This window comes from Hypomesus nipponensis, chromosome 10 (assembly GCF_054491055.1).
Source record: "Hypomesus nipponensis isolate SF chromosome 10, ASM5449105v1, whole genome shotgun sequence".
Classification (NCBI taxonomy): Eukaryota; Metazoa; Chordata; class Actinopteri; order Osmeriformes; family Osmeridae; genus Hypomesus; species Hypomesus nipponensis.
In genome coordinates, this window is record NC_140370.1 from 9,384,659 (window position 1) to 9,401,900 (window position 17,242).

Consider the following 17,242-nt stretch of genomic DNA (forward strand, 5'->3'; position numbering starts at 1 on the left):
CAAACAGCCACTGCACAAGCTTAAGTGGCTAAGCACCCAAAGTATTCAAAAGCTGGCCTATTTTCTTACTCACTATGTAGTATAAAGATTTCTTCATTAGAAAAGGGGAATACGTTTGTTTCCAAATGGGTGTCATGGTTTTTGCTCCTAAAATAACATATATAAGCACAGTATTTAATAATTTCCCATACAGACAAAATAGCTTCTAGTGATTCTGCCAAGTCTTATTTAAACGTTTACCACCATCTTAAGTGGCATCAAGTCAACTTAAGTTTTTTGCTGAGATGTGTAAGACCTTGAACTAAATATTAAAATTACAAACTTGTTGGAATTACGCGATGCGATCAGCAATGATTCAAGTATTGTAATGAACGGGCTTCACATATGCCCATAGAACTTCCGCTCATAGTGGAGTTAAGCTATAGTGGATGTTGTAACCAATGCCTTTTGTTAAAATGTTTTAAGAAATTGAGAGAATGTATCAACAAAGAACAAATAGTTTCATTTGGTGATAATCAAATAGAATGTCTAGGTTATTTTGTTTGATTTTGACGTCTATTAGAGCGTCCTTGAATTCATAACCAACCACAGTTTAGATCATGTGTCTGAATGACCTGCCATAGCCAGGGGCATTAAAGAAAAAAAGGCAGTCATTTTAGGAATTCCTTCAGTGGCAGTCCACTTTTAACTTGTAACTCTTTGAATAACCCCTCACCCTCCTCATCAGAGTTCCCTGTAGTCTCGCAGACGACGACAGAGTCCTATCTTTAGATCTGAGGCATGGGTGATCGCTCCCCACCTTCCCCTCCTCAAGTCCTACAACCTCACAAAACTCTTTTGTTTTTTTTCTTTACATGGGGGAGGGGTTATTCAAGAGGTGGATAAGCCTTTTTGTTTGGTCATTCCTACCCGTCTGACCATATCGTCCCCTGTCCCTCCAAATCATTTTCTGTTAGGATCTCCCAGTCCTGATTTACCTGTCTCCCTTTCCTTTTCAAATTATGAATTCTCTCTCACAGTCCACAAGACTACTTTTTTTTGGTGAGACCTTAGACTCAAGATTCATCTTCTTATGGTAATCCTTGAAAAGCTTAACTACAGCCTATGTTTGCTGTCCATTCATCAGTGTTTACTTTGAAGTTGAAACTTAACATTCTTGCTGCTCAAAGCTAATTAAAAGGCCAGTGGTATGTTTAGGGGCAGTCCTTTGCACGGCCAAATCAAAGTACCTTTGGTACACTGTCACATGCTGTCACTGTGGTGTTGTCAGAAACTATTACCCCCCTTAAGGCAGCACAGACAACCGTAGACAACCCTTGTTCTCAAGATGTTTTGAGACGTCTGGAGATTGCTGACTTCAGGCAGGCAAGGAACACTCCTAACCAATGATATTCCATTACCCAGTGCATCTGAAATAGTTTCTAGTTGCAAGATTAATATTTTTTTACTCATTACCACTCATTACAAACTTGGGTGTTTGACACAGGTTTTTGTTATGTTGTGAAATGTTATGAAATACCATTATATAATATATTCAGTATATATTTTATGTGGCCTTTTCGGGTATGCGTGTTATCACAGTAGAGACAGAATTATGCTTTTATTTGACCAAGGAGGTCAAATGTAATGTGAGTATTCCGAATTGCAGCCATTGAAGATGTCTGTTGTCTTATACTTTCTAGAAAATATACGTCCATGGAAACATTTAACATCTGGATTATGCCTAATAACCCCTGCACACCGCTTCTGGCTATTCAGGAACTACCTGGGACAAACAGGGAAATAACTGGGCCCATTTACACGAGGCATAGCAAAGTTATAGCTCATGTTTGAGTTAGCAATTTAAATGCAATGACAAAGTCTATATTGGTGCCTCTATGCAAGCTGTCTTGTGTGTGTTATTAGGCGACGCACCAAGCTGAAATCGGATTTGCAAAAGCTACTCTGGCCTACTATCCTGCATATCAAAAGCATTTGCTCTTACAGATAGTTTTTAGGCATGTCCTTGACTGGCTCAAATAGAAATCAACCAGATCTCAGCACTGACACTATCTTTTGAGACAGCTCAGATTTGAAAACAAGCCCTATTTGAATTGTATGCCCTCAGGCTAGTCTTATTGTGTTTCCAAACAAAGCCATTTGGATGTATGTAGCGTTGGGTAGCACTACTAATTTGGCACTCAATGCAACCATTTCTGTGTATTCTTTCTGATCTGCCCAACTAACACAGAATATCAGGCTGATTGTGTTTCAAGTTCCATGTCAAAAATACAAATATTTTATCCGAGTGTTCCTAAAGTAATCTCTAGGTCTAAGGACATAATATTGTGACAGATTTTAAATAGGCCTATTCTTAGTTCTTAGTAAGTTTTTTGTTCTGCAAGAACGTGTTTCGAGTTTCATGTCCTTTCATGTTTTTTTGTTGTTGGTTTTTACTCTTGTTGGTTTAGTCTCGAAATTTTTCAATCAAACGATGAAGAGATGGAATCTTAATAATAATTCATCTGTTCTGAACAAAATTGGACCTGAGACTCATCTATTAGTGAAAATATATGATGTATACTTGTTGTCTCTCTACAGACTAACATGGCAAACCGCTTCCGTCCTGCCAAAATCTTAAGGCTGTGGGAAATGGGTTGACAGACTTGGCTTGGAGAACCCCTTGACTTCCAAATATACCAAAAGGAAGTGTACTACATGGGGGGGCTATGTCATCGTCTACATTGAGGAATTGTGATTTGCTGTGCCTAGAAAATGATTTAATGCCCGAGGGAGAGTATTTTCTAATATTACAGACGGTCTACGTCTGTGAAAAGAGAGCAAGGCATTACACAGGCATGCAGATGCTTGCAGGGTAATTTCAGCCTACTCTGAGTGTGGAATGATCCCCTTGTGGTTGAGGGAAAGACGGGTAAAAAAGTGACTTTTTTTCAAAGCACTGTGCACAGAGTAGTAAACAGATAATTATGGGGAGTGTGTCAGGCATGTGAACTGATTTACACATGGGTTGATATTTGATAGTGTGAGTCTTTGTTCATGTTTTCCAGCTGCATTTGATAATTGCACAGGTGATTGAGATGCGATGAAAAGGTAGACCTCCAATCTTCTTCATTTCCTTACTTATTAAAGTGGTCTATTTGATCAGTGTTATACAATGCAGAATATTCAACTAAACGTGTAGAAATCATGCTGCAATTACTTGTATCTCTGCCATTTGTACACCATTGTTTATCCACAAATTATCTGCCTGAATAATTGAAGGGGGGATGGATGTCGTGCATTGGATGGGAGACATTTTCTGCTTCAACACCCACCCAGGGCAATAATCTGGATCTCTAGGGTACCTCTGGCCCCGCCTGTGAGTAGAATGCTATTTGAGGAGGAAGGCCGGACATGAGGTTTGGAATGACTTCAGTAACTGTTTATGCAGCTGTTGAATGTCTTGACATCCATGCTGAAACATGCATCCGGATATACTCTTGTTTAATACTCATCAAACCCATGGTCAGAACTGGTTTGTTTTATCAGCTTGATTAGCATATCTTTCTATGTTCAGTGTCTTTAGAAGATTGATAGATCCAAAAGGAAGTTCAGTCCGCTTATAGGTTGTGAATGGACATCACAGGACTATTAGGTCTGCATGGTTCTACACTATTGACAAGCCAAATGTTTCATACCTTAAAAAAAAAAAAAAAAAAAAAAAAAAGATCTGCATTAACTTAATTCCCCAAACGGGTTGAGTTAGAGCAGTCATTGTTATGACTCTGTTAGGATCTCATTGATGTGGTTTTAAGGGATCATTCTCTGTTTAAACTTGTGTCCTTTCCCACAACTGAATACTCGCCTTAACTGAATACTCACCTTAACTCAACACTGTCGCTGCTTTTTTATGGTATCGCTCAAATGACACACAATTCAGTCAAAACATTAGCCTTAGAGAACAGCTGGGGGAGGGTAGTTGAGAGACACTGTGAACAAATTGTTCCTGCTGAGTCCTGCAACTGTCTTTTGTCTCAATTAATTTAACCAGGGTGGGCCACAGGGTCGTTTTGTTTGTTCCTGTCATTGTTGTCAGAACACAGGAGTTTGGGTGTCTGCATCTTAGGTGGCCCACACAATTAAAGCCTAGCCAAACAGTGCAATGTTTTGTGACCTACAAATATACAGCACACAAGGTGTGAGCATCTGTGCTTCACCAACATCTTAATTATACTGAATTTTTACTTTGGTATTTTTACTCAGGGTTGCTAAATAATATTGTGTATTTGTAGACACATTCTTGATTGTGTGAACAACATATTGTTCACAGCAAGCTATGCACTTAAGAATCCTTATGACATTAGACTATTTTATTTGTACATTTTACTCTTATGTAGCTCATTCACAAAACCTTTGAATTAGCCTTTCCCTTGACATGTTTTTGGGGTAACTGATCTTCCTACTGTCACTGACCAAAGAAAGAGGGAAGTACAGCTTGTCTTTTTGTTTCACACTGGTAACTAAGCAATGAAATCCCGCCCAGGCCTGAATGAGTAATGACGGGGCAGAGTCTTCAACCATTAAAGGCAATCATTACCTCCCACCTTCATCCCTTCCTGCATGTCCTCCTCCACTTAATTGGAGACTCCCTGGATCACATGGGAGGGCCTCCTTTACCCCCCAGGATACCACACCTGCACATTTCCACCTAAACAATGGCCTATGACAATTAGCCTATCTTATTTTGAGGATGTTCTTCAAACATAATCTTCTCACCTCAAATCTGTGCCTACAGGCTGCTGTGTTGTTTGTCACCAAAGCAAAGGGAGATAAGTTGATAGGACTGGCATTTTACAGTTAGAAGAACAACTTTTGGAACTTGTTTTTCTAGTTTGTTTTTGTTTTGTAAACGTTTTGCTTCATGACTCCAATCTTTCATCGTATTTTACATAGTTTAATGGCTGATATTGTTGGTTACAATGTCTGTGTTTATCTTTCAACTCGAGTGTCTATGGAATGTTTATTTGAGTACCCAGACCTATAACCTAGCTATACATTTACAAACAAATTAATATATGTTGAATCATTAGTCATTATAGGTACAGGTCTGTTGATTTTACATAAAGTGTACCTCTGGCAGTGAAAAGAGACAGCCCTTTTTGGTAGTTCACTTTGATTGGAGAGTGTCTGTTCAATTTCTCATTGAAACGTGTGTCTGAACTTGTTGGGTGAAGGCATGAGGATTATCAGACACACTGTTGGTAAAAAAAAAAAACCTTTCTAAGAATTCACCTCTTGACTGTCTGGGCTGTTTGAGCCCCTGGACCTGCCGGAAATAGTTTATTTTAGAGATGAGCCAGGGAGGGAGGATCTTTACACTGGTCTGACAGTTCTCATCGGGGCAGTTAGTAACGGGCTATCTGCCCTTCAGATGATGAACTCCAGCACATTCCTCAGATTCCTAAATTGTAATGTGCCCTCCCTTACCCTTTCCTAAAAACCTCAATTTGTTCAGCTTTTTATCTTGAGCGGTGCTCACTTGTCACACACTGATCTAGCGCCTGTATGAGAAAGAAAATGCACTGTTGAGTTATATGGCCACAGAGTATTGTCCCTATTGCAGTCTGTTGGGCTTGAAGTATGCACTTGACAGGACAGACATGGTGTTTAAAGGAATTTGGACAATTAGAATTCATTCCCACGGATATGGGGAATACATTATTAAAAGTTTTCCTCTGCATGGATTTTTATGTACTGATTACCCAAATGTCACTTTATTAACTGTGTTAGAGGCATGGTTGCTGGATCCTCATGCTTGTCCATGTGTTACAGCAGCCTGTGGGAGTATTGACTTAAACAGATGTTCTACATATCTCCCGAGCAGATGGGAGAAAATTGTGTACAGGAAAAAAAAAGCTTGGTCATGCCCACACATTAAAAGTCAAAGACATCATTGTTCATCTGGCAAGCTAAAAATGCGATGAGATCATGAGAGGAAATGTATTTGGACCATGCTGTGTTTTGGGGGCTTGCATTTGGACGTTGGGAGTTGGACCCCCACCCCACAACAACCATAATCCCCCAGACCCCCCCAGCTCTCACCCTCAGGCTGTGCTCCACTGGGTGCAAGGGGTTTGGAGGAATGTAGCAAGAGGCCCAAATCACACAGTCAGAGCATCAGTGCCTCTAAAGGTGCAAATAGGAACACGCCTTAAAATAGGCAAGTAGGTACATCTGAAATATTGGACTATAGGTCTCAAAACCCTAAAAGCAGGTTTTTAAGGATAACCATGTCCTTTATAAGCAATAATCAGACTTTACAGACAGCAGTGTGGGTGACACAATTACTCTTATGGAGGGATTCAGTTTTACAGGTTTCTACTCTGACAACATGAAAGATTTCCCTTCACAAAAACTTGATGAGACACCATTTTCTTGTCCAGTGTCTCAATTCTTGAATATTCATTCATGTCTAACGTGCCCTGAAGCTGTAGGCTTTGTTAGCTGATACCTTTGTTATGATATCAATGAAACTTTGCCCTGCACCCAATCACTAATCATCAGCTCGATCACCTCCCTTATCTCAGAGACAGCTGAAAGGTGTGCTTAAAGGCTCCTCGGAAAATAGCCAACAGCTAAACATACTGCCTTTGTTTAACCCAAGTATGTCAACATTCAGCGGAATGTATAGAGCTGGAGTCTTTAAGAAAACTTAACATGATCCTATTTGGCATGTGTATTAAATGCAGTGCTAATGAAACATCTCTTTAAGTTTCACTTTACAAGTAATATAGAATAGCAATATAACCATTTATCAAACTGAAAATTCAGGGGTCACACCAGAAGGTTCAGAGGATTGAAATGGAAACAAGTACAAAACAATTTGTAAAAACACATTTTACAACAAGGATGGCTGTCTTCCAATCACTGTCAGCTATTTTAAACAATTTGTATTTAGTTTGTCGTCGTCTGATTGCATTACCTATTCTGGTTAATTCAGTCTGGGAAATGCAACTAACTCCTGTGCTGGACAATACACAGCATTCTTTTTATTTCGAAAAAGTTGGTTAAAGTTTTACCTTCATCCAGTATCTTTAGTCTGTGGACTATGCATGCAATGTAATAGTTCATCATTGATAGGGCAACTCCTGGGTCGCCCTGTTGGCTCACTGCTTAAGTGTTAAGTCTGTATTCCATTTAGCTGAAGCCTGACTGCAGGGGCCTGGGTTCAAATCCAGCCTGGGCCATTTCCTGCAATACCTCTTCTCTCTCCCTTATGTTTCCCATCACTCTTCAATATCTCTGTCCCAACAAAACAGAAATGCCTTAAAAATATATAACTAGCTGTCCATCTCTACATACGCAGGGCAACTCATTTGGCGAAGTTTTGAAATTCCCAGCATTTAACAATGTTTATCATGCAGTTCAAGGATGATACAGAGGGCAGATCAGACACACTCCCAGGCTAGATTGTGAACTCACAACTGTCTTCATGGGAATAATATGTTTGTCCTGTTCTCAAGGATCACTGCTATGTCCAGGCCAGATTTATTACAGTCTTATGGTGAAGTTAACATCTGGTCCACTTGATGTCTTCACAGCGTATGAGAGAAGAAATTGTCTGTCCGATCAGAAGGTTGTGGGCTCTACTTAGATATTTCAACCTTTTAAGGTTTACTGTCAGTCTTTGACTTTTTATTTTATTTGTACCAGCATCCCCCAGCCAACCTTCTGGAATGTCCCTCTTTTCTTTTACTAAGAGATCCCAGATCTGCTGGTTGAATAACTTTGGTCTTGTGAGGTTTGTCTACAACAGCAAGTCCTAGCTTGCTGTGGTAACACTCAACTCGTGTTCTAATGACAAGTTAGGCTTTAGGAAACCAGTCTGTGGTTTGTCAGAAAGTAAAAAAAATGTACTGCAGCACTGCTTTGTGGTGGAATTTGAAGTTGGGAACACTTCTGTTGGCAACCTAACATACATCTGTGTCTGTCACAGTATAGAAGGTGCAGTGTGTCCTTTTTAATCACAAAAGTTGCTGGACTGGCCACTTTTTCCGACAACTTGAGTCAGGTCAGTTTTGAAGCAAAAAGCAAACAGTGCCAGCTGTAGGAACATTCCTCATAAGAGAATTTAACCTTACAAAATAATGTCTTTACAAAGGCAAACAAATATATAAATGATTGTTCATTTTCAGATCCATTACATGTTTAGTTTGCTAAACATTGAAGAAAATGTATTAAAAGTAATTAATCAAGATCCATTCGAAGTTCCGAATCTGAGCACCTTACCAGAACTGTCTATATTCCCTCCATCTGCTCTCACTGTAGACTTTCTCTGGATCTCTTGTTAGCCCTCCCCTTGACTGGCGTCACTCTGCCGAGCGGAAGCGCATTCCAGCCAGTTCACTCCCAACTCCCCCTCCCCCACCACCACTACCATACCACCATGTCACAGCCCCACTCAACTAGAACATGCTTGAGAAGTGGGCAGGTGCACACATGGTTGAAGTCCCCTTCCAAAGTTCTTCACTGTCACTCAACTGAGGGGCTTTTCATTTAAAACCTCTGCTGGGCCTCTCTCTGAGAAGTGTTTCAAAGGGTCCGTTCCATACAATGGTGGGTTTAAGATGCTTTTGCCAATACCAGTTAATTGAGTATAATCCTAGTACCTTAGGCTAACTTGAAAATTAATTATTTTCCTGTTTACATGTTTGTCAGTTATTATCAAATTATGTGTTTTGATTTTATTTATTTTCATCCATTGACAATTCAACCTAACGTCCATGGAGGTGTAAAAGAAAGTATAGGCCTAAATGGACAGCAGACTTGTGTCCTATATGGTATTCATCCAGTGTTTCTTGTATTTGGCTTCTTGTAGAGAAACACAAGAGGTCCCCACAGCATAGGTTGTTTGCTATAGAATTATTTTGCTCATCAATACACTGATTGTTCTTGAAGGAGAGTTGGAATGCCTCTTGGCTTTATGCTCTGGACAGCAATGGGCCAACTAAATGAGGTAAACTCATGGATCACTGCCATGCTTCCATCTCAAATAAAACCATCGTTGGGCCCTTTTCAATGAGTGAAGTATTGTACAAACAGTCCTAAGTAGACAATTTCATTAATTTGCTAATTGTTGTCTTCTAGATTGTTAATGAGCCCAATTCAAGCATTGTTGACCTCTTATGTACTGAAAGCTGTATTTGGAAACAACTAGTCAAGTCAACATTTACAATGTGATTTAGGCTACTAAGGCTTATTCATGGTTTGTTTGTGTAAGCAATTAGATGTGATCATTGCATTTCAGTTTGAACTCCTTTATATTAAAATTGCGGTTGTCTGTAAACTGAATTGTCTACCTTTCCTGTTCATTATAAACGGTAAACTAAACAAAACCATAGGGGTGAATACCTGAAATTTGCGCCCACAATTTATTACACCTACATTGTTTCTTGAGATTTCAACTAACTTGTCTCCCTTCGAAAGCATCATGCTATGCTACACACTAAACTTGACTTCCACCAGTACAGACTTCCTTATTGTCTGATTTACAGCAGTTCCTATAAACCAATAAAGTCCTAGCACAGGGACCACCTGTATTCAGTGACGACGCTTCCTTTGTCTGCTTTGAGAGGGTTCCTCTATATTGGACTGACGAGGAGTCTTTGTTGTTCGGCCCTCTGCTTTGCCACTTCATTGCTGCGCCAACAGATGCTGTTTGTCTTGTTTGAGAGGATGCGTGGGTGGTTTCAGAAATGCGATGTCAATGACAGAGTTGTTCTCGTTGCGTGACATTCGCCTGATGGCTGGAGCCCCCTTAAAAATGTCCTTTTTGCAGAATGTTTCATTCAAATATATTGATGTCATCTCATTACATTATGATGGAAGTGTCTGGAGGAAAAAAATTGTTTCCTTGAAATTATGGAAGAAGTGTTTTTTAGTTAAGGTAAAAAACATTTATTGAAGCCCTTTTAATTATATTTTCTTTTACAGAAAACTTTTAGGTATTTTGTTGTGTTGGTTATTATCATTCCATGGTTCAGTCTGTATCTAAAACTTAGTTCAGCAATATCTTTTGAATTGATTCTTAAACTAGCTACTACCATGTCGTAAAGAATATACTGCTTCAAATTAACCTTGACCCATAAAGCTTGCCGGGTTAACAGAGGTCCCTCAAAAGTCAGCAAGTTCATTGTCATGGCGGCAACCACAACACCAAAAGATTACTCAGGAGGAAATTGATTTGTTTACAAATGATTCATTGTTTCCTGTACTATTCCTCCTATCCCACCCCTTTGTGTTTAAAACATCAATATTAGCAGTCAACTCCATGACTTCACCTATATTTGCAGTTGTCACAATGGTCCCCTGTATAGGCCCCTCTTTAGCAGTTCTGTTTGGAGAGCAGATTCTTTGCTAAAGCAAACAATTGTACCCCCTGTCGCCGTGTTGAAAGATGGTGTCATTTCTTAGCTCAAAATGAATGACGTCTCTCCATAACATTTCCCCATGTTCCTCCAGATATAGTCTGGTGTTCATCCCTTCTACAACTGCTAACTTGCTGAGACTTGTCAAATATGTTTTCCAAAGGTCCTCTGGAGTTTCTGGCAGACATTGGAGGCCTTCTGAACCCATGCTTAAATCACTATTCTTCATCCCAAAAAGACATGTAAACTCTCCCAATAAACTTGGAACGTGTGATAATGGTGAAAATGTATTTAGGAGTTAACAATGAACTTGGAAAATAGTGCTTTAGGAAATTGTCATTATAAACTCCTTAATACACTGTTGTAACTGTCAGATTCTTAATGACAAGCTACTATAACATTTCCTCTCATACATTTTCAGGTAAATCCTTTGACATCACCTACGTACGTCTGAAGTTCCACACAAGCCGCCCAGAGAGCTTTGCTATCTACAAGCGCACAACTGAGAACGGCCCATGGCTGCCCTACCAGTATTACAGTGGCTCCTGTGAAAAAACCTACCAGAAGACCAGCAAGGGATTCATCCGCACAGGAGAGGATGAGCAGCAGGCCGTGTGTACAGATGACTTCAGTGACATCTCGCCCCTCACTGCTGGCAATGTGGCCTTCTCAACCCTGGAGGGCCGCCCAAGTGCCTACAACTTTGACAACAGCCCCGTGCTTCAGGTAAATGGCGTCATTTCATGCTTCTTATGCGCCAGCACTTTTTAGATTTTTTTATTTTTATTTTTGTCTTTTTCCTTTCAAATTACATTTACAATCTATGTTGTATTACATGGTATCTTAATATGGTGTGGCGTATTCATTCTTTGTAATGTCAGTCGCTTTGCAGTCAATCAATGATAGTGGATAGAGTAATGATAAGTTGGCCTGTCGACTTACATATTTTGGCAAGGCCTACTAGTGTTGGCAGGCTTGCCCTGTGGAAGCAAGCTTCTGGAGTCCAGGTGGGAAAGTGTTCTTGACCAGTGCCAAGTGTTGCAAAATGTTGCTAGGTAACACCCCCAGATTTCCCACTACAACACTGATTGAATTTGGCTTGACAGAGAAACAGCTGGAAATGTTTGTTTGACAAGGCTTCATCTCACCCACATACTTTGTCAGTTTCTCTTTCTCACTTGAAATGTTTAACTTTTCGCAAATGGCTCTTTCAAATTGTTTTAAATTATAAATACAATTAAATACGATTTTATTCGTATATTTCAACATACCTCTTACCGTCAGTCTGACAACTACTTTGGGCCTGTGTCACCAATCTGAATAGACTGCTCTTGGTATCTTATTTTGCCTGTTTGACATACTCTGTCATAAAATACTTTTCTGGTACTATGTAATGCTCTACCTCTAGCAAATGAACACATTTAGCTCTGGCAACATATAGGCCTACTTCCTTATTTGACTTTCTCCTGTGGCATATAGCTATTTATACCAAAGCCCATTACTCTTTTTGGTATGGATACCTTTGAGGCGTCAGTTGTCTGTAACAGGTCAGTTGTATTTGTCATTTTGAGGAAGTGGAGGTGACTGACATCCACTTTCAGCAACCTAAAAGTATGACAGAATGATTAATGCATTTGGACAGCAATCGGTAAAGCATTTAGAGTAATTTTATGATAGCCACAGGTTGTTCTGGAATGGTCTGCATTCTAACTTCAAGAATAAACATGTCTTGACTTTGGCATGCCTTTTTGCAAAAAGAACAAGATAATTGATCACTACATGTACACTTTTTTGGTGATTGTTCTATGCCAAAGTAACAATTATTTCAAGAAATCTTCATTTTATGCGCAGTAAAGGTACTGAATGTGTTCTCACCACGTACAGCAACTACTATTACAAATTGACCTAAACATGTGAACTTTTGTCTACAAATGAACAGTATAACAGTTCCAAATGTAAATTAAGTATCAGCTTTGGCCATAGTGGATTATATAAATTAGCTGGATCAGCATAGCCATTGGCACCAGGCCTCAGACAGCTTGCTCTGCGTCATGGCTGCCTTATAGATGTGTCAAGAGGATTCTAGCAGTTACTGTCTTGGTGGCAAAATGCCTCACAGCTGTTGTCAGCCAAAATTGTAGTCTGAATATGTCTTCAGAGAATATTATAGACTTCATGCTCAACTTTGCTGTTCCTTTCCTTCAAAACTTTGTGTCAGATTGAAAATCTTGTTTTTGTCACGTAAACACATTTAAAATAGATATTAGAAAATACTTTTAGCCTGCATTGTCTTGCAGTTACTGCAATGGAATAAGTGACATGTGATTCCCTCAATCAAGCATTGTGTAGTCCTGATCTCTGTAATTGACCCTGATCCATTCTTTACCCAAACTGACCCAGACCCTTTCATTTTTCCGGTTCTTACCCCAGATTCATTATCCCTTTTTGCTCTGATCCAAAATAAGCAAACAAAAAAGTGTCTGTATCTTTTTCAGGGAGTCGTCTCAATCTATGAAAATGTTCCATGTTTGATTTAGATTAGCAAGATCTATTTATTTTTCTTTCAACAGTTGATCTTGGACTGTCTCAACCAAATATAACTGTTCAACTCGATAAGAATTCTTAGCCAATGTCAAACAAACCCATTGTTGCCATTAACTTTGGAATCTCAGTTCCGCTCTCTTTTTTGTGTGTCAGTCTGGCACTGTTGCTATTGAGTAACTCTGTCTCCATATTTCACCGGCATGTCAGCAGGAGTTTCTGTAGAAGTTGACCTAGCCACACTTTAACACTGTCCATTTTATGTATCTTTGCAGGAATGGGTGACAGCCACTGATATCAAGGTAACCTTGAACAGACTCAACACGTTCGGAGATGAGGTTTTCAACGATCCCAAGGTCCTCAAGTCCTACTACTATGCTATCTCTGACTTTGCAGTGGGAGGAAGGTGAGACCAGCTCCCTTAGGTTTCAGTTATCTGTGTTCTGTGAGGATCCGGCCGCTTACTCTATCTGGCTTGTTTCCTCTATATGAAGGAGATAAACATGTGAATGGGTCAGGTTGCAGAAAATTCATGTAGCAAAACCCCCTATTCTGCAGTGTTTGTCCTTTCCATTGAAAGTATTACAAAGAATGTAAAGGAAGACGTTTTTGTAGACAATATTTTTCAAGTAAACACATCTATTTTCCTGGAGAGTACCCTCAACCGCCACCAGCGCTTTTTTTTTTTTTTTTACCTTCTCATCCTTTGGTGTATTGTCCTGAAATGCCAACTACAGAATTCAATCAGTTGGATCAAAGAAACTAATCCATGATGGATATCAACTCTGTGGCGGCTACAAAGATGTTTTTGTCTGGGGGCTGGGTTAAATCTAAAGTAGAATCGTCTGGTAGACTTAAGTCCAGAGCAAGTTTACACCACATCCCATTCTCAATTGCTTATTGTGTGGGTCATTTCCTTTCATTGCGGCCCACCAATGGTCCTATTAAAGACCCCCACTGAGAGGCTGAAGGAGGAGACCCTCCAAGTATTAAACAATTGTTAAACTGCCCCCTTTGCTGCTGCAGTGTCTTTTCACCCATAATCTGTTTGAAATGTGGAGCAGATTTCCATTACACAGCTGCATTCCTGGCATTCCTGCCTGGGAGTGCTGGATTACAGCTACAGAGACCGGAATGGGGTGTACCACGGAACATGAGGATGGAACGGATGAGTCTAGGGACTGTGGGCTGAGCATGTCAAGGCTCCCAGAATGTTCTCTCCAGCAAGGGGCATCAAGCTTTTACACTGAGGCACAAAGTAGTGCCACTGGCTATGTTGTGTGGTGGAACAAACAGCTATTCTTCCTAATAGGCCCCTCTAATGCCATGTTCTTCCTTCCTGTCTTCACTTTTTCCGCACCTCACTGCCAAAGAACACCTGAAACAATAGCCAAAGGTGGCTCCCATGCAAGTCTTCTCTTGTTGTGAGGTGCTCTGAGAGTAGAATGTAACTGCCGTCCTTTCATTGGCAAATTGCAAGAGTTAGCAGGACTCTAATAATGTCTTCAGACAGGTACAGTTTATTAACATAGTGGGATAATTCATTTGAAAGGCATTATCATCTTATTTATAGCCAGTCAGTGTTTGTCTTGTGACTTGGAGTATAAAATTAACAGTATGTAAATGGACTATATCAAGTTACTGCTCTCTGTCAAACATTAAAATATAGAGGTTGTTGATGAGCACCTATTTGTAGGTTATAGTAAATATAAACATATGTATGACATCCTGCGTTGGATATGACCTTCTCACTTTGGAGTACATATACAAATACACACAAATAAATTGTCTGGTTTGATGTGTTGAATGTATTGCAAAAGTGTGGTCAAAGATTTCCTGTCAGAACTGAATTCTAACTTATTTAAATGTTTCCCCCCCAAAAGTAAACAGAAAACCTTTTTTTCCTTTCTCTATCTGTGCTCCAGGTGCAAGTGCAATGGACACGCAAGCGAGTGTATAAAGAATGGTCAGGCCAAGCTGCTGTGTAACTGCAAACACAACACTGAGGGGGATGACTGCAATGTGTGCAAGCCCTTCTACAACGACCGTCCCTGGAGGAGGGCCACGGCTGAAAACCCCAACGAGTGTCTACGTAAGTCTTAACACACAACTGAACCTGCCGGAGCTGCCCTGAGGTGGATTGCTCACACTGTTACACATTCCCCCAAAGCATCTACCATAGTTCCTAGAACTAAGCCTGAAAGGACAATGTGGAAATCGACTCTCCTTGGCCCATGTTGAACAGTTCAATGTTGTGTGAACTGTAAAGTCAAAGCACCAGTTCCTGTCTGTTGCAGCAGGGCAGACATTCATATCATACTGCAGATGCATGACTAATCCGATTCAGAGCGGTCCTACACACAACTGTACTTCTTCTCAGGCTATATCAATTCACAGTCCTCCTAATCTGTCTCCCAAGACTCAAACTGTTTCTATTGGCAAAAAACATAATAAACTGATGTGGAAAATGTGAATGTCTCACTTACGGCTCCAGGGAATGTTTTCCAATCCTACCACATTAGTGTATTGACCCAACTTCTGTTTTTTGTTTTCAACCACACATTATTTTTTTTGTCCCCGTGAGTATAAGAGAAGCTCAAGTAAAAAACGATAACACTCAAAATACATAAACAAACGGTAAATCAACAAGATGAATCTTTAGCTGGGCTAAAACCAAACAAGAGTAAAACTTAACAAGAAATGTCTACTTTGTCCATCCCCAGCCTGCAACTGTAACGACAAGAGCGCTGAGTGCTACTTTGACTCTGAGCTGTACCGGGCCACCGGACATGGAGGACACTGCCGGAACTGCGCCGACAACACAGATGGGCCCAACTGCGAGCGTTGCCTCGACAACTACTACAGAGACGGCTCTGGCAACCGCTGCCTGTCCTGCAGCTGCAACTTCGTGGGTGTGTACTGATCCTCCATCTCCCAGAAGGCCTGGCTGCCATATGGTGGTTCTGACCGGGTCTGTTTGGGATTGTTCTTAACGGTAGTGTAGTGGGAATGGCACGCGTAGGCTACTTTATGTATTACCATATTACATTTCCCATAGAACAGAATTGTATTTTGTATCGGGGTCAGGTTTGTAATTGTCTTGTGCTATGGGATTAATTATGTTTTGGGAGGCTTTTTTACTGGATTTGGTGACAAACCGCATAACCTAATTGGTCCCAGATGTGGCATTTCATCATTTGTGGAAAAACGAAAGTCATATGTAACCCATATGTGGAAACACTCCACTAATCAAAACCACCGCAAAACCCTAGTGACAAGAAGGGACACTTAACTGCCGTGATTAGTCAGATTTGCAACAAGCCTGTCAGTGTGTGGTTCAGACGTCATGGGCCGTTTAACTGGGATGGTATGCATGTGTTTGAAAGTGATAAAAAAAAAAAAGGAACAACCTAATGTTGGTGCCATGGGTTGACCTGTCGTTCCAGGCTCCCTGAGCACCCAGTGTGACAACACGGGACGCTGTAGCTGCAAGTCTGGGGTGACGGGAGACAAGTGTGACCGCTGTCAGCCAGGCTACCACTCACTGACCGAGGCAGGCTGCAGGTATGTGGAGTCACCAGCCCCCCCTCCCCCCATCAAACTCCCTGTCCCCCACGTTCTCTCTCTCTCTCCCTTGTTTTCTTCTCTCACTCTTCCTCCCTCGGCCACCCTCCCCTCCTTTCTGTTTGCATTTTTTACTACCTGATTCAAATATATCCTAATTTATTTGCCTCGTTTTACTCACCATCTGTTGATCTGGAATGGGGGAGAGAAGTGAAATCCCTGAATCTGCTACCTACTGTCTAGCCTGTGAAAGGAAATCCCATAAAACCTTTTTTTAAAGTGACAAAGTAGCAACCAGCAGGGTGATAAACACCGACTTGTTTAGGTAGAGAGGCTGTCGACCCCATGCTGTTTATCTGAATGGCCTTACTCCCTTCTCTCTATCTCCTTCGACTCCCTTTCCCTCACCTCCCCCAGCCCCTGCTCCTGTAACCCTTCCGGAAGCACCCAGGAGTGTGATGTCCAGACGGGCCAATGCCAGTGCAAGGACAACGTGGAGGGCTTCAGCTGTGACAGGTCAGAGCCTCCCTGCTCTGACACTTTGGATTTCATTTCACACACACACACACACTCCCACAAACGTATAGACTCTCTCACACCTTCAGAGGAGAAGCACATTCACAGACACACACACACACATCGAGTAGGCAGAAATACACTTTTACACACCAGACACAGCACTTGACATGGCTTATTTGGCACCAGAGTACACTGTAACATAGTGTATTAAG

The 17,242-nt window shown here is 40.8% G+C and overlaps 1 protein-coding gene across 1 annotated transcript in view; it reads left to right on the top strand.

The window, feature by feature from the left end:
- lamc1 (laminin, gamma 1) overlaps window positions 1-17,242 on the top strand; it is a 33,755-nt gene that overhangs the window by 4,229 nt on the left and 12,284 nt on the right. Inside the window, exons 2-7 of the mRNA XM_084707222.1 lie at window positions 10,828-11,132; window positions 13,223-13,353; window positions 14,873-15,039; window positions 15,671-15,859; window positions 16,394-16,511; window positions 16,929-17,027. Of these exons, the coding sequence (XP_084563348.1) occupies window positions 10,828-11,132; window positions 13,223-13,353; window positions 14,873-15,039; window positions 15,671-15,859; window positions 16,394-16,511; window positions 16,929-17,027 (1,009 nt within the window). The remainder of the gene's footprint in view (window positions 1-10,827; window positions 11,133-13,222; window positions 13,354-14,872; window positions 15,040-15,670; window positions 15,860-16,393; window positions 16,512-16,928; window positions 17,028-17,242) is intronic.